The sequence below is a fragment of the Eleutherodactylus coqui genome, chromosome 7, assembly GCF_035609145.1.
Source record: "Eleutherodactylus coqui strain aEleCoq1 chromosome 7, aEleCoq1.hap1, whole genome shotgun sequence".
Taxonomy (NCBI): domain Eukaryota; kingdom Metazoa; phylum Chordata; class Amphibia; order Anura; family Eleutherodactylidae; genus Eleutherodactylus; species Eleutherodactylus coqui.
Window position 1 is genome coordinate 5,811,262 of NC_089843.1, and position 26,260 is coordinate 5,837,521.

The 26,260-nt window shown below is 49.4% G+C and overlaps 1 protein-coding gene across 3 annotated transcripts in view; it reads left to right on the plus strand.

The window, feature by feature from the left end:
* The window catches only part of SFXN5 (sideroflexin 5), a 425,941-nt gene that overhangs the window by 332,661 nt on the left and 67,020 nt on the right, over window positions 1-26,260 (plus strand). For all 3 annotated transcript variants that reach the window (XR_010785791.1, XR_010785792.1, XM_066572844.1), the window contains exon 13: window positions 4,078-4,195. Coding sequence is in view for 1 of the 3 variants with exons in the window: in XM_066572844.1 (XP_066428941.1) it covers window positions 4,078-4,195 (118 nt within the window). In the remaining 2 variants the exon portion in view is untranslated. The remainder of the gene's footprint in view (window positions 1-4,077; window positions 4,196-26,260) is intronic.

Genomic DNA, 26,260 nt, shown 5'->3' on the forward strand with positions numbered 1-26,260 from the left:
CCCATAGACTGTAAGCTCTTGTGCCCCCCTATTTCCTCCTCATAGACTGTAAGCTCTTGTACCCACCCTATCTCCTCCCCATAGACTGTAAGCTCTTGTGTCCCCCTATTTCCACCTCATAGACTGTAAGCTCTTGTGTCCCCCCTATTTCCTCCTCATAGACTGTAAGCTCTTGTGTTCCCCTATTTCCTCATAGACTGTAAGCTCTTGTGTCCTCCCTATTTCCTCCTCATAGACTGTAAGCTCTTGTGTCCCACTAGTTCCCTATAGACTGTAAGCTCTTGTGTCCCCCCTATTTCCTCCTCATAGACTGTAAGCTCTTGTGTCCCCCTATTTCCTCCTCATAGACTGTAAGCTCTTGTGCCCCCCTATCTCCTCCCCATAGACTGTAAGCTCTTGTGTCCCCCCTATTTCCTCCTCATAGACTGTAAGCTCTTGTGTCCCCCCTATTTCCTCCCCATAGACTGTAAGCTCTTGTGTCCCCCCTATTTCCTCCTCATAGACTGTAAGCTCTTGTGTCCCCCTATTCCCTCCTCATAGACTGTAAGCTCTTGTGTCCTCCCTATTCCCTCATCATAGACTGTAAGCTCTTGTGTCCCCCCTATTCCCTCCTCATAGACTGTAAGCTCTTGTGTCCCCCCTATTTCCTCCCCATAGACTGTAAGCTCTTGTGTCCCCCCTATTCCCTCATCATAGACTGTAAGCTCTTGTGTCCCCCCTATTCCCTCATCATAGACTGTAAGCTCTTGTGTCCCCCTATTCCCTCTTATAGACTGTAAGCTCTTGTGTCCCCTATTTCCTCCCCATATACTGTAAGCTCTTGTGTCCCCCTATTTCCTCCTCATAGACTGTAAGCTCTTGTGTCCCCCTATTCCCTCCTCATAGACTGTAAGCTCTTGTGTCCCCCTATTCCCTCCCCATAGACTGTAAGCTCTTGTGTCCCCCTATTCCCTCCCCATAGACTGTAAGCTCTTGTGTCCCCCTATTTCCTCCCCATAGACTGTAAGCTCTTGTGTCCCCCCTATTCCCTCCTCATAGACTGTAAGCTCTTGTGTCCCCCTATTCCCTCCTCATAGACTGTAAGCTCTTGTGTCCCCCTATTCCCTCCTCATAGACTGTAAGCTCTTGTGTCCCCCCTATTCCCTCATCATAGACTGTATGATCTTGTGTCCCCCCTATTCCTCCTCATAGACTGTAAGCTCTTGTGTCCCCTATTTCCTCCCCATATACTGTAAGCTCTTGTGTCCCCCTATTTCCTCCTCATAGACTGTAAGCTCTTGTGTCCCCCTATTCCTCCTTATAGACTGTAAGCTCTTGTGTCCCCCTATTTCCTCCTCTTAGACTGTAAGCTCTTGTGTCCCCCTATTTCCTCCTCATAGACTGTAAGCTCTTGTGTCCCCCTATTTCCACCCCATAGACTGTAAGCTCTTGTGCTGCCCTATTCCCTCATAGACTGTAAGCTCTTGTGTCCCCCTATTTCCTCCTCATAGACTGTAAGCTCTTGTGTCCCCCCTATTTCCCCCTCATAGACTGTAAGCTCTTGTGTCCCCTTATTTCCACCCCATAGACTGTAAGCTCTTGTGTCCCTCCTATTTCCTCATAGACTGTAAGCTCTTGTGTCCCTCCTATTTCCTCATAGACTGTAAGCTCTTGTGTCCCCCTATTTCCTCCCCATAGACTGTAAGCTCTTGTGTCCCTCCTATTTCCTCATAGACTGTAAGCTCTTGTGTCCCCCCTATTTCCTCCCCATAGACTGTAAGCTCTTGTGAGTCGGCTCCCCCCTTTGGCTCTATATGGAATGCCTCCCCGTTTCCCTCTGGTTTGTACAGCGCTGCAGTATATGTTGGTGTTCTAGAGATACTAATTATTATTGTTGTCACGGCTGACATGTCTGTAAGTGTCGCTGCAGTTTATAGTAATATGTCTGTAACTTACCTCGTACCCCCCCCCCCCCCCTCTCAGCGCGGCGCCATTCGACCTATTCGAAGTCTCCTCTTTCTGCACGTGAAGTAGGCACCAGGTCGCCAGATTGCCCGGTGCCCGAAGGATGGGCACAGCGCTGATGTCAGGGGGCGGGTCTCAGACTACCGGAGTGTAGCGTGCTCAGCACATGCGAGTCTGCCAGCCCTTGTACCTACCTGAAGAGGGCAGTAACATGCGGAGAGAGGACACGGGGTGTATGAGGGGGAATATCCACAACTATAAGAGACGCCATACTTCCTCACCGGATCTCCTGCTGATCCCCCGTTGATCTCCACGTTCTGCCGCAGCACAACGATGACCCAGCACAGAGACGTGTGACCGCTGCAGCTAATGTGAGCCGCTGCTGCAGCAGGAAGAGGAGAGCAGCGGGGACCGGCACCGATGGATCGCGGTGGGCAAGTATGACTTTTTTCAGTTTGCGCATCGTGGGCAGCAGCTTTGTAAAAACCTTTTTTACTTGAATAATCCCTTTAACTGTGCGTTCTGCATACGGAGTGTAATGTTTACTGTGAGCCGCAGAGGCGCTAAGGCCAAAGCAGAAGTTGGGGAAAATGGCTGCCACGGAGCCCTTACAATCAAGTGGCATGCAACTGCTGTCGGGTGGCCCATGGCATACACAACACTACCACCTGCTTCATAATTGGCATAGTCAGCAGGATGGCGCCAGTGATGGCGGTGGAAAGCAGCAGACCCTCCACAATGCCTGCATGTGCCCTGTGTGTCTAGGGCAGGGACAGGGGGTATGTAAGGGGGTAGTGCCGTAACTCCCCCTTACCCAGTCAAGGGGTATGCAACCACTCCATAATCCGCAAGATCCAGAAGGGTTCTTCCGTGAAGCACTAGATGCCTTCCTCATTAGATGCTCTGGTCCGTCTGTACAAATATGACCGCAAGCAACACAAGCTAAAGTAGCCACACATATTAGAGGAGCCTGAACCAAACCCATAGATATTGGCGGAATTGGCCAACTACTCGGTGTGCAGAGAGGTGTCCTGACTCTCCCCCAAAGCAGATGTGGGGGAAAAGTGAGATTTGGCATGTAAGGTTTCAGTATGCCCCATCCTCAATATGCCCCATCCTTCATTCCTGTAGAGAAGTCGGGACGCATTACTTTTATATCTGTGCCCGTATTAGGTTTCTGACTGTGATCCTTGAACCTATTTAAAGGCCCACAGTTTTAGAATGTGATCACTGACAGTTGTATCCACATACTGGGGGTCTGTTACAGGGCTGGAGCGAAGGGTTGGCACGGGTAGGCCACCACCTTGCCGCAGGTCAGAGGGGGTGCAATGTATTGGGAAATCATTTTCTACGTTTGTATACAATGAGTTCTTCCATCAGTCCCCGGGGGCATTGAGCGTTGCTTGTATTGCTCACTGCTTCCCCCTTCTGGCTGGTTCTCCTCTGCGCTGGATTCTGATGCCACCCACATCTCTTAATTATGGAGTCTGCTCTGGGGTCTGTTTTAAGTGTAGGTTTGGTTGAAAGCTCTGTATTGAGTAAGGGCGCTGATCTGAGGGTCTGCATTAAATAAGGGGATTGAGTGCCATTGGAATATCTGCAACAAGACCCAAGCTACCATGTGTCATTTATAATACCGGTGTCTTCTCATGTGGCCCCATGACCTGGGGCTGATTGCTACTTCTGCACCCACTATAGCTATACCCCTGGCCAAAGATGTCTTAGCAGCAAAGTGTGCAATCTGCAGGAGAAATCACCAAGATGGCCTGGGCTGAATGGAGAAGAAAAGTAAAATGAGTAACCGAATTAAATATTTATACCATTTCTTTTAATACAAGTTTAAATCTCCTTCATTAAGAAAGCAAGACGTTTTTATTGATTCTAGGGACTGAGTGGGGAGGTGCATGTTGCCTAATCTGTCCTTGGCCCGGCCCTGGTCTGTTGTAATGCCATGTTAGTATGTGAAGTTCCAGCAAAGGAAATACTTGTTCCTCTGTTCCAGGGTTTCCCTGGGGAGGTAGTACTGATAGTATCTTGGCTTCAGTGCATGGCAGCCTTCATAATTGTCCTGTTCTTGAGAATCCTGCATCGTTACAGTGTTGGAATGAGAGTATCTGCCTTCCTCTGTTGCAGGACATCATTGCTGCGGACATACCCCAGACTCACCCTCCCTGTGCATAGCCTTGTGTGCCTTGCTGCCTTTGGACTGGCTCTCCCTTTAGCCATCAGTCTCTTCCCCCAGATGTCTGAGGTAAGTGTCCGCCCAACCTGCTACAGGCGTAATCCGACTTCTTCCTGTGTTCTCTGGCTTCCCACGCTCCTTGTGTGAAGGTGAGGGATGTACTCTGGATAATCCCAATGAATGTTATACGGCCCCAGTACTAAGGGACTGCGCTGTGTAAAAGGGCGCCTCCTTCTTGTCGGCAGACCTGTTGGAATCCCTATTCGGGGCTTCCCGATTGCTCGGTGTGTCATAGTCCAGCATTACACGAAAGGGGATATTCACATCCTACAGAGACGAGGAGCCGCATCCCAACCGCAGGCAGACTTGTGTAGAATACAAGCGTCATCACAAGACTGGGCACCATACTCTCCTACCGAAGGGCCCAGAGCTTAGCACCACAGCGTCACAGTTAAACCATTACATTATGCCCACAGGATTGACCCGTACTAAGGGGGCAGAAAGTTCAAGAGGGACTTTACCATTGTCTCCTAGAAGCTCGTCTACGGGAACGCCATCACTATGCCGTAGCCGTACCTGTCTCCAGGTATCTGTCCTCACGACTCTGTAATGTCCATTGTAAGACGTGTCGACTGGGCTCCAAGGCAGATTTCAGACCTGCCCCTCCCCCTATATATATATATATATATATATATATATATATACCCTGATTCCCCGAAAATAAGACCCAGCATGATTTTTCAGGATTTTTGAGAATGCTTGAAATATAAGCCTTGCTCTAAAACTAATCCGTAGGTACAGTTAATAAAAAATGGCAATTTAAATAGTGTCCAGGCAGCTATATATGTAAAATAGTGAAATCTTTTGGAGCAAAAATTAATATAAGACCCTGTCTTATTTTCAGGGAAACGGGGGTAAATAAACTACCCAAATAAATAGCAACATCAAGAAGGAAAAAGTCGTGGAATTATGGGAATCACAGAGTCAATAGACCTGTTAATGACATGCAAATGATAAACCAGAGCCACGTCCTAATAATGTAGTTCCTGTTGAAAAGTGATATGTGCCAGGAAATTGGGGCAAGCCCCCGTAACCTGCAGGCCCGGCCATGGTTGTGCCCCATTGACTTCAATGGACCAGCGGGACATCTCCAAAGTATGGCCCTTGGACATCCAGCAAGTGTCATCCGGCACCTTCCATCTCAGATCTCCAATTACTTTAGTCATTTGCAACAGAAAACACATTTCTTTTAATTATGCAGAATCATTTACAAACAGATTTGGCCTTTAAACAGCTTTCAATTGAAATTCCAGCCTGTTTCTAGAACAGCGCCGTGTTAACCCTTGCCTGGTCCTCTGCGAACGGATGCAGATCCTGGCTGTGGCTGACTCGGCGGTGGCCTCGGTCACTGACATCCCGCTGAGGTCTCCTCCCGTCTGACGGCTTTTCTGCACATATTGCAATTACATAAAAATATAAAAAGCCCAAACTATCTGTATGTTAAGGCAGTGTGCAGCCTACTGATTGGAATGGCTACTATGTAGCGGAGTGCTGACATTCCATGGTGGCATCAGGAAGTGACCCCTGCTCGTGCCCCGTGGGCTGGCCGAGCGTCGCCCCGCTCCTCCCGCCCCGCGCCTCTCAGAGCCGTCTTTTTCCCTTTAACGTTGGTGTCATCTACCCAACAACATCATGTGAATTCACTTTGTCTCGTTGAGCTCGCCAAGAATTCTGTGGCCAAGAGCCCTGCGCTCCCTCAAATGTGCCGGGAATGCCAAGTGCCCAGATGCAATTAGAGCTTTCTTCTTTTTTTCATCTATCGATGTCGTACAAATGTACTGTTCCCTCGGTACGTTCAGTCTGTGTTGGCTCTATTACCGCAGTCTGAGGTCATATGGCCATCACTGATTTTATGATTAGCGAAATGATTAATAACAACATTTAAGAATTAATGAGACTGCTGCACCGAGGAGGAATGAATCGAGATCCAAGAACAAAACAAGTGTTATTCCCTCCGTTTTCCTTTTTTTATTAATCTCCCGCTTCTCGTGCCATTCTAATTCTGTTATCACTCCATTCCTCATGCATGGTCCTATGTACGGATCCCGGGCCAGAGGTTATGGAGGTGGGGGCTCCGTCGTTCCCACGGATCCCGGGCCTGAGGTTATGGAGGCGGGGGCTCCGTCGTTCCCACGGATCCCGGGCCTGAGGTTATGGAAGTGGGGGCTCCGTCGTTCCCACGGATCCCGGGCCTGAGGTTATGGAAGTGGGGGCTCCGTCGTTCCCACGGAACCCGGGCCTGAGGTTATGGAAGTGGGGGCTCCGTCGTTCCTCCAGATCCCGGGCCAGAGGGTATGGAGGTGGGGGCTCCGTCGTTCCTACGGATCCCGGGCCAGAGGTTATGGAGACGGGGGCTCCGTCATTCCTACGGATCCTGGGCCAGAGGTTATGGATGCGGGGACTCCGTCGTTCCTCCAGATACCGGGCCAGAGGTTATGTAGGCAGGGGCTCCGTCGTTCCTCCGGATCCCGGGCAAGAGGTTATGGAAGCAAGGGCTCCGTCGTTTCTCCGGAACCCGGGCCAGAGGTTATGGAAGCAAGGGCTCTGTTGTTCCTCCGGATCCCGGGCCAGAGGTTATGGAGGCGGGGGCTCTGTCGTTCCTACGGATCCCGGGCCTGAGGTTATGGAAGCGGGGGCTCCGTCATTCCTCCAGATACCGGGCCAGAGGTTATGTAGGCAGGGGCTCCGTCGTTTCTCCGGAACCCGGGCCAGAGGTTATGGAAGCAGGGGCTCCGTCGTTTCTCCGGAACCCGGGCCAGAGGTTATGGAAGTAGGGGCTCTGTTGTTCCTCCGGATCCCGGGCCAGAGGTTATGGAGGCGGGGGCTCTGTCGTTCCTACGGATCCCGGGCCTGAGGTTATGGAAGCGGGGGCTCCGTCGTTCCTACAGATCCTGGGCCAGAAGTTATGGAGACGGGGGCTCCGTCGTTCCCACGGATCCCAGGCTAGAGGTTATGGAGGTGGGGGCTCCGTCGTTCCTCCAGATCCCGGGCCAGAGGGTATGGAGGTGGGGGCTCCGTCGTTCCTACGGATCCTGGGCCAGAGGTTATGGATGCGGGGGCTCCGTCGTTCCTACGGATTCCAGGCCAGAGGTTATGGAGGCGGGGGTTCCGTCGTTCCCACGGATCCCGGGCCTGAGGTTATAGAAGTGGGGGCTCCATCGTTCCTACGGATCCCGGGCCAGAAGTTATGGAGGCTGGGGCTCCGTCGTTCCTACGGATCCCTGGCCAGAGGTTATGGAGGTGGGGTCTCCGTCATTCCTACGTATCCAGGGCCAGAGGTTATGGAGGTGGGGGCTCCGTCATTCCTACGGATCCCGGGCCAGAGGTTATGGAGGCGGGGGCTCCGTCATTCCTACGGATCCAGGGCCAGAGGTCATGAAGGTGGGGGCTCCGTCGTTCCTACGGATCCAGGGCCAGAGGTTATGGAGGCGGGGGCTACATTGTTCCTACGGATCCCGGGCCAGAGGTTATGAAGGCCGGGGCTCCGTCGTTCCTAAGGATCATGGGCCAGAGGTTATAGAGGTGGGGGCTCCGTCGTTACTCCTGATCATGCACCCACCCCATAGCTTACCCTGCCATGTTGGAGAAAAGTGATGCTACAATGCCTCCACAGCGCCACCTATTGGAAGGCTGCTTCTATATAAACCAATGTCTGACCTTCCAGTTGGACTTTTAAGATGACTAGGGTATAAGCTAAACAGCCATTTACCTACCGTACAAGAAACCTGCTGATGGGAGGCAAAACCCCAAGCGGCTGCTGGCAGACGGGCATCTGCTTTCTTCTGAAGGCTCCTCTGGTTTGGCTTCTATCCCTCATCATGTTACAAGGCCAATTAGAAGGTCAAACCCTGATTTATAGGGAAGACGTCTTCCAGTAGGTGGCATTATGCCATCTTCTGTTTGCATGCCAAGTTTCCCACAGGAGCATTACATGGCCAGCCTCAGCTATGTGCAATCCGTGCGGTCATGTAGGGCCACCAGCTTGTACGTGGGGCACCAGGCCGATGTTGGCTAGGGGCAGTCGCTACCCTTAGGTCAGTTGACCCCCTTCCTTCCCCCATGTGGCAGCTCTTGTGGGGCTACAATAATCATCCTCCTCCTGGCTCTGTCTCTGCCCCATACTGTAGATGTTCCAAAGTGCGGCTATCAACCCTTCAGTGTGACTGCAACACATTACCTTAGTTCTGCTACTGTATTTGTTATGAGCTTCGTTCTAGTGCTGTATTTATGTACTGAGCTTGGTTCTTGTATTGTATCTATATACTGAGCTTGGTTCTGGTGCTGCATTTATGTTATGAGCTTGGTGCTGGTGCTCTATTTATGTACTGAGAATGGCTCTGGTGTTGTATTTATGAGCATGGTTCCAGGGCTGTGTATATGTGCTGAGCTTGGTTCTGTTATATTTATGTTATAAACTTGGTGCTGGTGTTGTATTTATTTGCTGAGCTTGGTTCTCGTATTATATCTATGTACTTAGATTGATTCAGGCTGTGTTTATATACTAAGTTTGGTTCTGGTTCTGTATTCATGCACTGAGCTTGGTTCTGGTACAGTATTTACTCCCCGAGCTGTTCTGCTGTGGGTATGCTGCTTTCTGCAAAAAACAAAATACAGAAAGTCTGCTGATCAGTGTGAAATCTATTGTTTTTTTTCTTGGCCAGGGAAGCCAAATTCTGCCGAGGGGGCCATCTGACCTACGGCCGGCACTGAGTTCTGTACGGCCTAAAAGTCTTTGCATTCCTACTTGTTGCTGTCCACAAGCAGAAGCTAAGCCTCCAGATGTGGAGCATGACCCTGGGGCAGTAAGGACATGGGCCTCTTGGGTCTGCTAGCAGGGACTACTAAGATAACTCTGAATTGTTCTTTCAAGTACAATCTCATAACTCTCAGTCTTGGAAGCCGATTGTCCCTGGAAGCCTCCTTTCAGTTCTAATAAACCTCCTTAGATGGTTCTCTAAAGGACTATATAACTAGGCGACTCCTCCAATTGCCTCCTTGCAGCTCTTCCACCAATGAGTCTTACTAGTGCAGTCATGGCATGGGGTGGTATGATGCACCTACATCACCACATTACCCAGCCTAACCCAGATTTGAGCCAGAGTTAGATGGTGCAGCTATGGCCAGAAATGGCAGTTGTTACACCCATAATAACACACCAAGCTGACCACCATTGGTCACATCCATACTAACACAACACGCTGACCACCATTGGTCACATCAATACTAACACACCAAGCTGACCACCATTGGACACATCCATACTAGCCCACCAAGCTGACCACCATTGATCACATCCATACTAACACACCAAGCTGACCACCATTGGTCACATCCATACTAGCCCACAAAGCTGACCACCATTGGTCACATCCATAATAGCCCACCAAGCTGACCACCATTGGTCACATCCATACTAGCCCACCAAGCTGACCAACATTGGTCAGATTCATACTAACACACCAAGCTGACCAACATTGGTCACATTCATACTAACACACCAAGCTGACCACCATTGATCACATCCATACTAACACACCAAGCTGACCACCATTGATCACATCCATACTAACACACCAAGATGACCGCCATTGGTCACATCCATACTAGCCCATCAAGCTGACCACCATTGGTCACATCCATAATAGCCCACCAAGCTGACCACCATTGGTCACATCCATACTAGCCCACCAAGCTGACCACCATTGGTCACATTCATACTAACACACCAAGCTGACCACCATTGATCACATCCATACTAACACACCAAGCTGACCACCATTGATCACATCCATACTAACACACCAAGATGACCGCCATTGGTCACATACATACTAGCCCACCAAGCTGACCACCAGTGATCACATCCATACTAACACACAAAGCTGACCACCATTGATCACATCCATACTAGCTCATCAAGCTGACCATAATTGGTCACATCATTACTAGCTCACCAAGCTGACCACAATTGATCACATCCATACTAATACACCAAGCTGACCACCATTGATCACATCCACACTAGCCCACCAAGCTGACCACCATTAGTCACATCCATACTAAATCACCAAGCTGTCCACCATTGGTCACATCCATCTTAACACACCACGCTTACCACCATTGGTCACATCCATACTAATACACCAAGCTGATCAGCATTGATCAAATCCATACGAAGACAACAAGCTGACCACCATTGGTCACATCCATACTAACACACCAAGCTGACCACCATTGTCCACATCCATACTAGCTCACCAAGCTGACCATAATTGGTCACATCCATACTAGCCCACCAAGCTGACCACCATTGGTCAGATCCATAATAGTCCACCAAGCTGACCACCATTGATCACACCCATAGTAATACACCAAGCTTACCACCATTAGTCACATCCATACTAACACACCAAGCTTACCACCATTGATCACATCCATACTAACACACCAAGCTTACCACCATTGGTCACATCCATACTAGCCCACCAAGCTGACCACCATTGCTCACACCCATATTAGCCCACCAAGCTGACTACCATTGGTCACATCCATACTAGCCCACCAAGCTGCCCACCATTGGTCATATCCATACTAGCCCACGAAGCTGAACACCATTGGTCACATCCATACTAACACACCAAACTGACCACCATTGGTCACATCCATACTAGCCCACCAAGCTGACCACCATTGGTCACATCCATGCTAACACACCAAGCTGACCACCATTGGTCACATCCATTCTAGCCCACCAAGCTAACCACCATTGGTCACATCCATACTAGCCCACCAAGCTGACCACCATTGGTCACATCCATACTAACACACCAAGCTGACCACCATTGATCACATCCATACTAACACACCAAGCTGACCGCCATTGGTCACATACATACTAGCCCACCAAGCTGACCACCATTGATCACATCCATACTAACACACAAAGCTGACCACCATTGATCACATCCATACTAGCTCACCAAGCTGACCAGCATTGCTCACATCCTTACTAGCTCACCAAGCTGACCACAATTGATCACATCCATAGTAATACACTAAGCTGACCACCATTGATCACATCCATACTAACACACCAAGCTGACCACCATTAGTCACATCCTTACTAAGTCACCAAGCTGACCACCATTGGTCACATCCATCCTAACACACCAAGCTGACCACCATTGGTCACATCCATACTAATCCACCAAGCTGATCAGCATTTATCAAATCCATACTAACACAACAAGCTGACCACCATTTATCAAATCCATACTAACACAACAAGCTGACCACCATTGGTCACATCCATACTAACAAACCAAGCTGACCACCATTGATCACATCCATACTAACACACCAAGCTGACCACCATTGTCCACATCCATTATAGCTCACCAAGCTGACCATAATTGGTCACATCCATACTAGCTCACCAAGCTGACCACCATTGATCACACCCATACTAAGACACCAAGCGGACCACCATTGGTCACATCCATACTAACACACCAAGCTGACTACCATTGGTCACATCCATACTAGCCCACCAAGCTGATCATCATTGGTCACATCCATACTAGCCCACAAAGCTGACCACCATTGGTCACATCCATACTAGCCCACAAAGCTGACCACCATTGGTCACATCCATACTAGCCCACAAAGCTGACCACCATTGGTCACATCCATACTAGGCCATTAAGCTTACCACCATTGATCACATCCATACTAACACACCAAGCTGACCACCATTGGTCACATCCATACTAGCCCACCAAGCTGACCACCATTGCTCACACCCATATTAGCCCACCAAGCTGACCACCATTGGTCACATCCATACTAGCCCACCAAGCTGACCACCATTGGTCATATCCATACTAGCCCACGAAGCTGAACACCATTGGTCACATCCATACCAGCCCACCAAGCTGACAACCATTGATAACACCCGTACTATCACACCAAGCTGACCACCATTGGTCACATACATACTAACACACCAAATTGACCACCATTGATCACATCCATACTAGTACAACAAGCTGACCACCATTGGTCACATCCATACTAACACACCAAGCTGACCACCATTGGTCACATCCATACTAGCCCACCAAGCTGAACACCATTGGTCACATCCATACTAGCCCACCAAGCTGACCACCATCGATCACATCCTTACTAACACACCAAGCTGACCACTTTTGGTCACATCCATACTAGCCCACCAAGCTGACCACCATTGGTCACATCCATACTATCCCACCAAGCTGACCACCATTGGTCACATCCATCCTAACACACCATGCTGACCACCATTGGTCACATCCATACTAATACACCAAGCTGATCAGCATTTATCAAATCCATACTAACACAACAAGCTGACCACTATTGGTCACATCCATGCTAACAAACCAAGCTGACCACCATTGATCACATCCATACTAACACACCAAGCTGACCACCATTGTCCACATCCATACTAGCTCACCAAGCGGACCATAATTGGTCACATCCATACTAGCCCACCAAGCTGACCACCATTGGTCACATCCATAATAGCCCACCAAGCTGACCACCATTGATCACACCCATACTAAGACACCAAGCTGACCATAATTGGTCACATCCATACTAACACACCAAGCTGACCACCATTGTCCACATCCATACTAGCTCACCAAGTGGACCATAATTGGTCACATCCATACTAGCACACAAAGCTGACCACCATTGGTCACATCCATACTAGGCCATTAAGCTTACCACCATTGATCACATCCATACTAACACACCAAGCTGACCACCATTGGTCACATCCATACTAGCCCACCAAGCTGACCACCATTGCTCACACCCATATTAGCCCACCAAGCTGACTACCATTGGTCACATCCATTCTAGCCCACCAAGCTGACCACCATTGGTCATATCCATACTAGCCCACGAAGCTGAACACCATTGGTCACATCCATACCAGCCCACCAAGCTGACTACCGTTGATAACACCCATACTAACACATCAAGCTGACCACCATTGGTCACATACATACTACCACACCAAACTGACCACCATTGGTCACATCCATACTAGTACACAAGCTGACCACCATTGGTCACATCCATACTAACACACCAAGCTGACCACCATTGGTCACATCCATACTAGCCCACCAAGCTGAACACCATTGGTCACATCCATACTAGCCCACCAAGCTGACCACCATTGGTCACATCCTTACTAACACATCAAGCTGACCACTATTGGTCACATCCATACTAGCCCACCAAGCTGAACACCATTGGTCACATCCATGCTTGCCCACCAAGCTGACCACCATTGGTCACATCAATACTAGCCCACCAAGCTGAACACCATTGGTCACATCCATACTAGCGCACCAAACTGACCACCATTGGTCACATCCATACTAACACACCAAGGTGACCACCATTGTCCACATCCATACTAGCTCACCAAGCTGACCATAATTGGTCGCATCCATACTAGCCCACCAAGCTGACCACCATTGGTCACATCCATAATAGCCCACCAAGCTGACCACCATTGATCACACCCATACTAAGACACCAAGCTGACCATAATTGGTTACATCCATACTAACACACCAAGCTGACTACCGTTGGTCACATCCATACTAGCCCACCAAGCTGATCATCATTGGTCACATTCATACTAGCCCACCAAGCTGACCACCATTAGTCACATCCATACTAGCCCACAAAGCTGACCACCATTGGTCACATCCATACCAGGCCATTAAGCTTACCACCATTGATCACATCCATACTAACACACCAAGCTGACCACCATTGGTCACATCCATACTAGCCCACGAAGCTGAACACCATTGGTCACATCCATACCAGCCGACCAAGCTGACAACCGTTGATAACACCCATACTAACACACCAAGCAGACCACCTTTGCTCACACCAATATTAGCCCACCAAGCTGACTACCATTGGTCACATCCATACTAGCCCACCAAGCTGACCACCATTGGTCATATCCATACTAGCCCACGAAGCTGAACACCATTGGTCACATCCATACCAGCCGACCAAGCTGACAACCGTTGATAACACCCATACTAACACACCAAGCTGACCACCATTGGTCGCATACATACTAACACACCAAACTGACCACCATTGGTCACATCCATACTAGTACAACAAGCTGATCACCATTGCTCACATCCATACTAACACACCAAACTGACCACCATTGATCACAACCATACTAGTACAACAAGCTGATCACCATTGGTCACATCCATACTAACACACCAAGCTGACCACCATTGGTCACATCCATACTAGCCCACCAAGCTGAACACCATTGGTCACATCCATACTAGCCCACCAAGCTGACCACCATTGGTCACATCTTTACTAACACACCAAGCTGACCACTATTGGTCACATCCATACTAGCCCACCAAACTGACCACCATTGGTCACATCCATACTAGCCCACCAAGCTGACCACCATTGGTCACATCAATACTAGCCCATCAAGCTGAACACCATTGGTCACATCCATACTAGCCCACCAAGCTGACCACCATTGATCACACCGATACTAACACACCAAGCTGACCACCATTGGTCACATCCATACTAGCCCACCAAGCTGAACACCATTGGTCACATCCATACTAGCCCACCAAGCTGACCACCATTGGTCACATCTTTACTAACACACCAAGCTGACCACTATTGGTCACATCCATACTAGCCCACCAAACTGACCACCATTGGTCACATCCATACTAGCCCACCAAGCTGACCACCATTGGTCACATCAATACTAGCCCATCAAGCTGAACACCATTGGTCACATCCATACTAGCCCACCAAGCTGACCACCATTGATCACACCGATACTAACACACCAAGCTGACCACCATTGATCACATCCATACTAACACACTAAGATGACCGCCTTTGGTCACATCCATACTAGCCCATCAAGCTGACCACCATTGGTCACATCCATACTAGCCCACCAAGCTGACCACCATTGGTCACATCCATACTAGCCCACCAAGCTGACCACCATTGGTCACATTCATACTAACACACCAAGCTGACCACCATTGATCACATCCATACTAACACACCAAGCTGACCACCATTGATCACATCCATACTAACACACTAAGATGACCGCCATTGGTCACATACATACTAGCCCACCAAGCTGACCACCAGTGATCACATCCATACTAACACACAAAGCTGACCACCATTGATCACATCCATACTAGCTCATCAAGCTGACCATAATTGGTCACATCCTTACTAGCTCACCAAGCTGACCACAATTGATCACATCCATACTAATACACCAAGCTGACCACCATTGATCACATCCACACTAGCCCACCAAGCTGACCACCATTAGTCACATCCATACTAAATCACCAAGCTGTCCACCATTGGTCACATCCATCCTAACACACCACGCTTACCACCATTGGTCACATCCATACTAATACACCAAGCTGATCAGCATTGATCAAATCCATACGAAGACAACAAGCTGACCACCATTGGTCACATCCATACTAACAAACCAAGCTGACCACCATTGATCACATCCATACTAACACACCAAGCTGACCACCATTGTCCACATCCATACTAGCTCACCAAGCTGACCATAATTGGTCACATCCATACTAGCCCACCAAGCTGACCACCATTGGTCAGATCCATAATAGTCCACCAAGCTGACAACCATTGATCACACCCATACTAATACACCAAGCTTACCACCATTAGTCACATCCATACTAACACACCAAGCTTACCACCATTGATCACATCCATACTAACACACCAAGCTGACCACCATTGGTCAAATCCATACTAGCCCACCAAGCTGACCACCATTGGTCATATCCATACTAGCCCACGAAGCTGAACACCATTGGTCACATCCATACCAGCCGACCAAGCTGACAACCGTTGATAACACCCATACTAACACACCAAGCTGACCACCATTGGTCACATACATACTAGCCCACCAAGCTTAAAACCATTGATCACATCCATACTAATACACCAAGCTGACCACCATTGGTCACATCCATACTAACACACCAAGCTGATCATCATTGGTCACATCCATACTAGCCCACAAAGCTGACCACCATTGGTCACATCCATACAAGCCCACAAAGCTGACCACCATTGATCACACCCATACTAATACACCAAGCTTACCACCATTAGTCACATCCATACTAACACACCAAGCTGACCACCTTTGCTCACACCAATATTAGCCCACCAAGCTGACTACCATTGGTCACATCCATACTAGCCCACCAAGCTGACCACCATTGGTCATATCCATACTAGCCCACGAAGCTGAACACAATTGGTCACATCCATACCAGCCGACCAAGCTGACAACCGTTGATAACACCCATACTAACACACCAAGCTGACCACCATTGGTCACATACATACTAGCCCACCAAGCTTAAAACCATTGATCACATCCATACTAACACACCAAGCTGACCACCATTGGTCACATCCATACTAACACACCAAGCTGACCACCATTGGTCACATCCATACTAGCTCACCAAGCTGACCACCATTGGTCACATCCATACTAACACATCGAGCTGACCACCATTTGTCACATCCATACTAGCCCACCAAGCTGACCACCATTGGTCACATCCATACTAGCCCACCAAGCTGACCACCATTGGTCACATCCATACCAACACACCAAGCTGACCACCATTGATCACACCCATATTAGCCCACCAAGCTGACTACCATTGGTCACACCCATACTAGCCCACCAAGCTGACCACCATTGGTCACATCCATACTAGCCGACCAAGCTGACCACCATTGGTCACATCGATACTAGCCCACCAAGCTGATCACCATTGGTCATATCCATACTAATACACCAAGCTGACCACCATTGATCACATCCATACTAATACACCAAGCTGACCACCATTGATCACATCCATACTAACACACCAAGCTGTCCACCATTGGTCACATCCGTATTAACACATCAAGCTGACCACCATTGGTCACATCCATACTAGCCCACCAAGCTGACCACCATTGATCACACCCACGCTAATTCACCAAGCTGACCATCATTGGTCACATTCATACTAACACACAAAGCTGACCACCATTGATCACATCCATACTAGCTCACCAAGCTGACCATAGTTGGTCACATTCATACTAGCCCACTAAGCTGACCACCATTGGTCACATCCATACTAACATACCAAGGTGACCACCATTTGTCTCATCCATACTAACGTACCAAGCTGACCACCCTTGTCACATCCATACTAGCCCACCAAGCTGATCACCATTGGTCACATCCATATTAGCCCACCAAGCTGACCACCATGGGTCACATCCATACTAGCTCACCAAGCTGACCACCATTGATCACATCCATACTAATACACCAAGCTGACCACCATTGATCACATCCATACTAACACACCAAGCTGACCACTATTGGTCACATCCATACTAGCTCACCAAGCTGAACACCATTGATCACATTCATACTCATACACCAAGCTGGCCACCATTGATCACATTCATACTAACACACCAAGCTGACCACCATTGGTCACATCCGTATTAACACACCAAGCTGACCACCATTGGTCACATCCATACTAGCCCACCAAGCTGACCACCATTGATCACACCCACACTAATTCACCAAGCTGACCATCATTGGTCACATTCATACTAACACATAAAGCTGACCACCATTGATCACATTCATACTAGCTCACCAAGCTGACCATAATTGGTCACATTCATACTAGCCCACCAAGCTTACCACCATTGGTCACATCCATACTAACATACCAAGGTGACCACCCTTGGTCACATCCATACTAGCCCACCAAGCTGATCACCATTGGTCACATCCATATTAGCCCACCAAGCTGACCACCATGGGTCACATCCATACTATTAAATTAGTACACCCCCACAAAGTGCTGACACTGTTGCACTGAAGACAGCAATATTGGTCCAAGTAAAGTACGTTTGGGGTGTATTAACATATGCAAGCCTCTTAATATATCTGTTGTATCTCGTGGCACCTCCATGCTCCAAACTGAAACCAACGCCGGCTATGAGTGAAGGTTTCATCTAGAATTTATGCCGCGTTCTGGCTTAAATTATAGCAAATCTGACCAGCTGTCCGTGACCACGCCCCGTGTGGCTAGGCCTGCCCGCTTTTTGACAAAGTGACGGGGCCTGACGTAAAACTTCAAAAAGTTGCAATTTTGCCATGTGTGCCAAAATTGTGACTTTTGAATACCAAAATCTAGCATACAAACTCTAATCCATCATATATACATGTGCCCCTATGTGTATCTCATCTGAAATATGGACATGGTTTCGGCAAAAGTAGGTGTGGCTTATGTGCAATAGCATGCATCAAACTCTTGATGCCAAAACTGTCGTAAACGAAGCTGCATAAAGTAGGTGGAGTTATGTGAAAGAGTATAAAGATGCGTCCGTCTGTCATCCAGCATGAGCCACTGTGATAAATTTGGCGCACTTTCTTATTACTTCGGCCGATCCCCGCCTTTTTAAATGCGTGCCGATCAAGGAGATGTATACATTGTATTTGGAGACAACCAATTGCGTTGACTATCACTCATCTCCCATGCAGCGTCACAGCGGTCGGCATCAGGCGCCCCCTCACACGGGGTATGATGAGTCTTTCAGCCGCGCGAACGGTCAGTGCATGCATGAGCATTTGGTCGTTCATCAGCTATTCGCTTGCATACTCGATAGTCCGATTATCCAACCTTGGATGTTTGTGCCCGATATCACTAGTGAACACTAGTAGAGGGGGTTTGGGTGGCTCCCTGCGGCTCACGTAGCCCCAACCGCCCCTGCTAATAACCTGCCATGGCGCGGGCACACCATCTCTCACCAGAACTACATAAGAAGCGGGCAGGGGAATCCCTGTGATGTCATAGGGAGGTGGGTCACATTAGAGTGCCGCTGCCAGTCAGGCAGGGACACATAGTGACGATGGGGCACCAATCATAATGAAGCTTGTTGAATAAGCTGCCGGCCCAAGGTCTGGCCTCAGGTAAGAGCCAGCCGCTGCCTTCCTCCCGCAGTGTTGAGGAACCTGCCGCTGGTCTCCCCTCCCACACAAGACCGCTGAGAGCACTGGAGAGATACAGAGACACCACAGATGAGAGTATCTGTGTGATAGGCTTGGTTCTGGTATCATTTTTTTTTAGTAAACTTGGTTCTGGTACTGTATACCATGCTTGCTTCATAGATACGATAATAGAACCAAGATTGCTACATAGATACGATAGCAGAACCAAGCATACTACATATATGCAGTACCAGAACCTAGCTTACTACTTAGACACAGTACCATATCTATGTAGCAAGCTATGTTTGCGTACTGTATATATGTAGAAAGCTCTATTCTGGTACTGTATCTATGTAGTAAGCTTGGTTCAGGTACTGTATATATGTAGTAAGCTTGGTTCTATTATTGAATCTATATAGTAATATTGGTTCTATTGTCGTATCTATGAAAAAAATCATGGTTCTGGTACTGTAGTTATCTAATAAGCTTAGTACTGGTACTGTATCTATGAACCAAGCTTAGTTCTGGTGTTGTATGTAATATGCTTGATTCTGCTACCTTATTTATGTAGTAAATTAGGTTCTGGTACTGCATCTATGTAGTATGCTTAGTTCTGGTACTGTATGTAATAAGCCTAGTTCTGACATCTTATCTATATAAAAATCTTTGATCCATTGTCATATGCATGCAGTAAGCTTAGTTCTGGTACTGTATCTATGTAGTAATCTTTGTTCCATTATCATATCTACATAGTAAGCTTGGTTTTGGTACCTCAATTATGTAGTACTTTTGGTTCCATTATCGTATCCATGTAGTAAGCTTGGTTCTGGTACTGTATCTATCTATTCTGCATCAGATCATTTGAAATCTTCAGACTGTTGGAGGCCCAAAATCTTCATACATCCCAAAGTCTGATAGACTTAATCTGCTCCTTGTAAAAGCCCGTTACTGGTGAATCTGCCTCATTCTGTCCTGTCTGCTGACATTATTACCCGCCCTTCTATCTCTACTTTTCATGATGCCTCAGGATGACGGGGCCCGTCACCCGTCCCAGGCCCCCCGGGCTGACCCCCTCTCTCCCATTTGGTTGGCTCTCATGGCGTTCCTTGGTGGAGGTAAGCCCTGGACAGGTTTGCCTTATGACATGAATGAAGTCCATCACATCTGGCCTCCATATATATTCTTCACCTCTCACTTCTTCCGCACCTCCAGAACCCCAAGATCCCCGCTGTTCTCTCCCGAGCTGCTGGCAGGACCGAGTCACAAACAGCAAAAGGTTAATGAGCCGAAGCCGGTGGGATTGTGTCAGGAAGATGACAGTCAACCAGTAATTACTAATTAGATACAGTTTAACAGGAGGAAAAAGTGAAATCTCCTCTTCACCAACTGTCAATAATTAGCGGAGCTGCTGAGGGCAAAATGTGTCCACAGATAAAAGGCTGACGCCTTCCTGAAATGACACGTTACAATAGAGCCGCTCCCGGTCGTCACCCCACAGATCCCCCTCCAGCCGGCGACCCCAACCTGAACTAGTATGTATGTGGATAGCTGAGGTTCACTTGTCCTTCACTCTCTGGGTGTCCCGTATTGGCTGGACAACCCACTGCTAGAAATGGACACTGTGTAATACTTCATTTCTCCTGTGGGGGAGCTGCAGGGAAATTGAACACCTATCGCAGGGTTTCTCCATAGATCACAGTTGATCGCTGGGGGACACTATGTTGTCAATTTTATTATATCAGTGGACTCTTCTTAACAAGCAAGTCCCCTTTAAGAAAAAATGAGCAATATTCTCATCAGCTACGTGGATTAATAGCATGACCCTGTGGAGACACAACTCTGATGTGCGAGGATGGATTGGAGTGGGCTGATAATATGCTGAGGAAACAGAGGCGAAGTCAGGCATTCGTGGCACCTCCGGTATACATGGCAAGCAGCATGCCAGCTGTGCAGTCGCTCAAGGTGTCGGCCGCTGGTGGTGGGGAGCACCAGACAGATGCACCTGACCAGATTATCTTCTTCCTCCGTGCGGCTGCGTCTTTTAGAGCTGCAGGATTCATCCTCCTCCTGACTCTGCCTCTTCCCCTCGCATGTTCTCAGATGTCCCCACAACATAATTGCCTAGTTCTGTAGCTACTGTATTAATGTTATGTGTTTGGTTCTGGTATTATATATATATTTATATGGAGCTTGGTTCTGGTGTTGTATTTATTTACTGAGTTTGGTTCTGGTACTGTATTTATGTACTAATCTTGGTTCTGATGTTGTATTTATTTAATGAGCTTGGTTCTGGTGTTGTATTTATGTACTAAGCTTGGTTCTGGTGCTGTATTTATATACTAAGCTTGGTTCTGGCGCTGTATATATGTACTGAATTTAGTTCTAGTGTTGTATTTATTTAATGAGCTTGGTTCTGGTACTGTATTTATGTACTAAGCTTGGTTCTGGTGTTGTATTTATTTAATGAGCTTGGTTCTGGTGTTGTATTTATTTAATGAGCTTGGTTCTGGTGCTGTATTTATTTAATGAGCTTGGTTCTGGTGCTGTATTTATATACTAAGCTTGGTTCTGGCGCTGTATATATGTACTGAATTTAGTTCTAGTGTTGTATTTATTTAATGAGCTTGGTTCTGGTGCTGTATTTATTTAATGAGCTTGGTTCTGGTGCTGTATTTATGTACTAAGCTTGGTTCTGGTACTGTATGTTTGCTATGAGCTTGGTTCTGGTGCTGTATTTATGTTTTTGACTGTATTCTGGTACAGTATTCTCTGAGCTGTTCTGGGGTGGATATGCTGCTATCTTGGTGCTTTTGCACTAGCAGACTGCCTACAACTGCAATATATGTCATTTTTATTCTTTTGAAACGGAGAGGGGGGGCATGAATAAAACTTATCAACAGGATGCCATCTAACCCAAGGTTGGCTCTGGTGATACAAAATTTGTACCTGGGTCCCCTATCTAACATGTGATCACATCATATCGCATATATGGTATAAAAACCAAACCTTCATTAGTCGGGTCTGGTCGGTGTGTATAATACAAACATATCGCTGCACGAATAGCATGACCGTCATTGTAGCCCATAACCCCTTAATCTAGTGCTGCCGCTAGTATATACCAGTGGATTCCTATGGCCCCTTCAAGAGTAGGCTTAAAGGGATTGACCAGTCCATGGTATTACAGCTTGGTCCCATACACTTCAATAGTCCTGAGCCGCCATCCCCGACACAGCCCCTGGACAGAAATGGCGCTGTTTTTGGAAGAGAGCAGTTCTGGTTTTCTAATTCTGTAAAACCCTTTAAAGGGGGTTATTCCATCTCAGGGGTAGGATAGGGGATAAGCTGAGTCCAACTGGTATGATCCTGACTGATCGTGAAATATTGTGTGTCCCAAGGTGTGGGCAACAAAGGAGATGTGCAGGTACACCTCCGCTCCATTCACTTCAATGGGAGTACCAGAGATAGCAGCGTGCTTTAACTTTGTAATCCCCAGCTGTCCCATTGAAGTTAATGGAGGGGAGGTGCATCGGTGTGCCCACTAACCACACTTCAGGACCCGTTGGGGCGCCATTCCCTGGATCGGACCACCAAGATCATAAAGTTCTTCCCTGTGCTGTGGATGTAATGTGGATAGAGGATAACCTGCTTGGTGGGACCCCCGTTCAGTCCGTTATCTCTAGTTACCACTGCTATGACTGTGCCGTCGGATGTTTCTGCTCATCGGTGAGTCTCATCAGCTCCATTGCAGGAGCCGCCTGTTAAGTCCTGACCGGGCCACCGGGCGCCATCATAAACCTATTCTCCTCTAATCTGGGCCAGAGAGTCAAGCAACACTCCTCAAGTTTAATTGATGCTTAAACAGAGAAGGAAATAGAAGCTGGAGCCGGGCATAGCGGACGCCCGCTGCAGCGCCCCCATCGCCGTGCTGTCTGGTACTCTTCCTTACACGTGACACCAACGATGTCTCTCCAACTGTTGACAAGAGAAGAATATTCAAACTGCCAGAGAAACGTTTGTGTCTTCTGAAGGGTGTAAGTGCTGCTTCCGGGCCGCGTGTCCCAATGGGCCTGAAAGGTGTAAGTGCCCTGATGGGCCTGAAGGGTGTAAGTGCTGCTTCCAAGCCGCGTGTCCCAATGGGCCTGAAAGGTGTAAGTGCCCCGATGGGCCTGAAGGGTGTAAGTGCTGCTTCCAAGCCGCGTGTCCCAATGGGCCTGAAAGGTGTAAGTGCCCCGATGGGCCTGAAGGGTGTAAGTGCTGCTTCCGAGCCGCGTCCCCCGATGGGCCTGAATGGTGTAAGTGCCCGATGGGCCTGAATGGTGTAAGTGCCCCGATGGGCCTGAAAGGTGTAAGTGCCCCGATGGGCCTGAAGGGTGTAAGTGCTGCTTCCGAGCCGCGTGTCCCAATGGGCCTGAAAGGTGTAAGTGCCCCGATGGGCCTGAAGGGTGTAAGTCCTGCTTCCGAGCCGCGTGTCCCAATGGGCCTGAAAGGTGTAAGTGCCCCGATGGGCCTGAAGGGTGTAAGTGCTGCTTCCGAGCCGCGTGTCCCAATGGGCCTGAAAGGTGTAAGTGCCCCGATGGGCCTGAAGGGTGTAAGTGCTGCTTCCGAGCCGCGTGTCCCAATGGGCCTGAAGGGTGTAAGTGCCCCGATGGGCCTGAAGGGTGTAAGTGCCCCGATGGGCCTGAAGGGTGTAAGTGCCCCGATGGGCCTGAAGGGTGTAAGTGCCCCGATGGGCCTGAAGGGTGTAAGTGCCCCGATGGGCCTGAAGGGTGTAAGTGCCCCGATGGGCCTGAAGGGTGTAAGTGCCCCGATGGGCCTGAAGGGTGTAAGTGCCCCGATGGGCCTGAAGGGTGTAAGTGCCCCGATGGGCCTGAAGGGTGTAAGTGCCCCGATGGGCCTGAAGGGTGTAAGTGCCCCGATGGGCCTGAAGGGTGTAAGTGCCCCGATGGGCCTGAAGGGTGTAAGTGCCCCGATGGGCCTGAAGGGTGTAAGTGCCCCGATGGGCCTGAAGGGTGTAAGTGCCCCGATGGGCCTGAAGGGTGTAAGTGCCCCGATGGGCCTGAAGGGTGTAAGTGCCCCGATGGGCCTGAAGGGTGTAAGTGCCCCGATGGGCCTGAAGGGTGTAAGTGCCCCGATGGGCCTGAAGGGTGTAAGTGCCCCGATGGGCCTGAAGGGTGTAAGTGCTGCTTCCGAGCGGCCTGAAGGGTGTAAGTGCCCCGATGGGCCTGAAGGGTGTAAGTGCCCCGATGGGCCTGAAGGGTGTAAGTGCCCCGATGGGCCTGAAGGGTGTAAGTGCCCCGATGGGCCTGAAGGGTGTAAGTGCCCCGATGGGCCTGAAGGGTGTAAGTGCCCCGATGGGCCTGAAGGGTGTAAGTGCCCCGATGGGCCTGAAGGGTGTAAGTGCCCCGATGGGCCTGAAGGGTGTAAGTGCCCCGATGGGCCTGAAGGGTGTAAGTGCCCCGATGGGCCTGAAGGGTGTAAGTGCCCGATGGGCCTGAAGTGTGTAAGTGCTGCTTCCGAGCGGCCTGAAGGGTGTAAGTGCCCCGATGGGCCTGAAGGGTGTAAGTGCCCCGATGGGCCTGAAGGGTGTAAGTGCCCCGATGGGCCTGAAGGGTGTAAGTGCCCCGATGGGCCTGAAGGGTGTAAGTGCCCCGATGGGCCTGAAGGGTGTAAGTGCCCCGATGGGCCTGAAGGGTGTAAGTGCCCCGATGGGCCTGAAGGGTGTAAGTGCCCCGATGGGCCTGAAGGGTGTAAGTGCCCCGATGGGCCTGAAGTGTGTAAGTGCTGCTTCCGAGCCGCATGCCCCGATGGGCCTGAAGAGTGTAAGTGCCCCGATGGGCCTGAAGAGTGTAAGTGCCCCGATGGGCCTGAAGAGTGTAAGTGCCCGATGGGCCTGAAGTGTGTAAGTGCCCGTTGGGCCTGAAGAATGTAAGTGCTGCTTCCGAGCCGCGTCCCCCGATGGGCCTGAACGGTGTAAGTGCCCCGATGGGCCTGAACGGTGTAAGTGCCCCGATGGGCCTGAACGGTGTAAGTGCCCCGATGGGCCTGAAGGGTGTAAGTGCCCGATGGGCCTGAAGTGTGTAAGTGCTGCTTCCGAACCGCGTCCCCCGATGGGCCTGAATGGTGTAAGTGCCCCGATGGGCCTGAAGGGTGTAAATGCTGCTTCCGTGCCACATCCCCTGATGGGCCTGAAGGGTGTAAGTGCTGCTTCTGAGCCATGACCCCCGATGGGCCTGAAGGGTGTAAGTGCCCCAATGGGCCTGAAGGGTGTAAATGCTGCTTCCGTGCCACATCCCCTGATGGGCCTGAAGGGTGTAAGTGCTGCTTCTGAGCCATGACCCCTGATGGGCCTGAAGGGTGACACAACCTGTTCTCCGGCCTCTCCTCTATTGCGGCAGACGGGAAGGTTCCTGTAGAAAGTAAAAGGGCCAGAATATCTATAACAAATTCTATTAGACCCCCGGCCCTCTCACGGGTGGCGCTTCCTGTATGGAAATTATTCCAGAGACCCCGGAGTGCAGCATAACATTATGTGACAAGTTTGGAAACAGATGGGGAAAATCCTGCGATTGGTGTGACTTCCAATGAGGCCGGTCATCAGTGCTAGACTAGCCGGGGTCTCACCAACAACCGCAGGGGGCTCTACTCTAACGGTGCATAGAGTATACAGAGAATGGCGCGATCGAGGAAAACATCCAGCGAAAGGGGATCCTGTGGACGGAAACAGCTCATCACTGAAAGGGGTCGGAGGAGGATGTCAGGAATCGTTCTGACCAACAGGCTGCACAGCCAGCTGAGTACAACGCTAGAGCTACAACTAACGTGTCCGAACGCACAACTCGCCGTTCCTCCGCACGGATGGTATAACAGCGGACGACCAG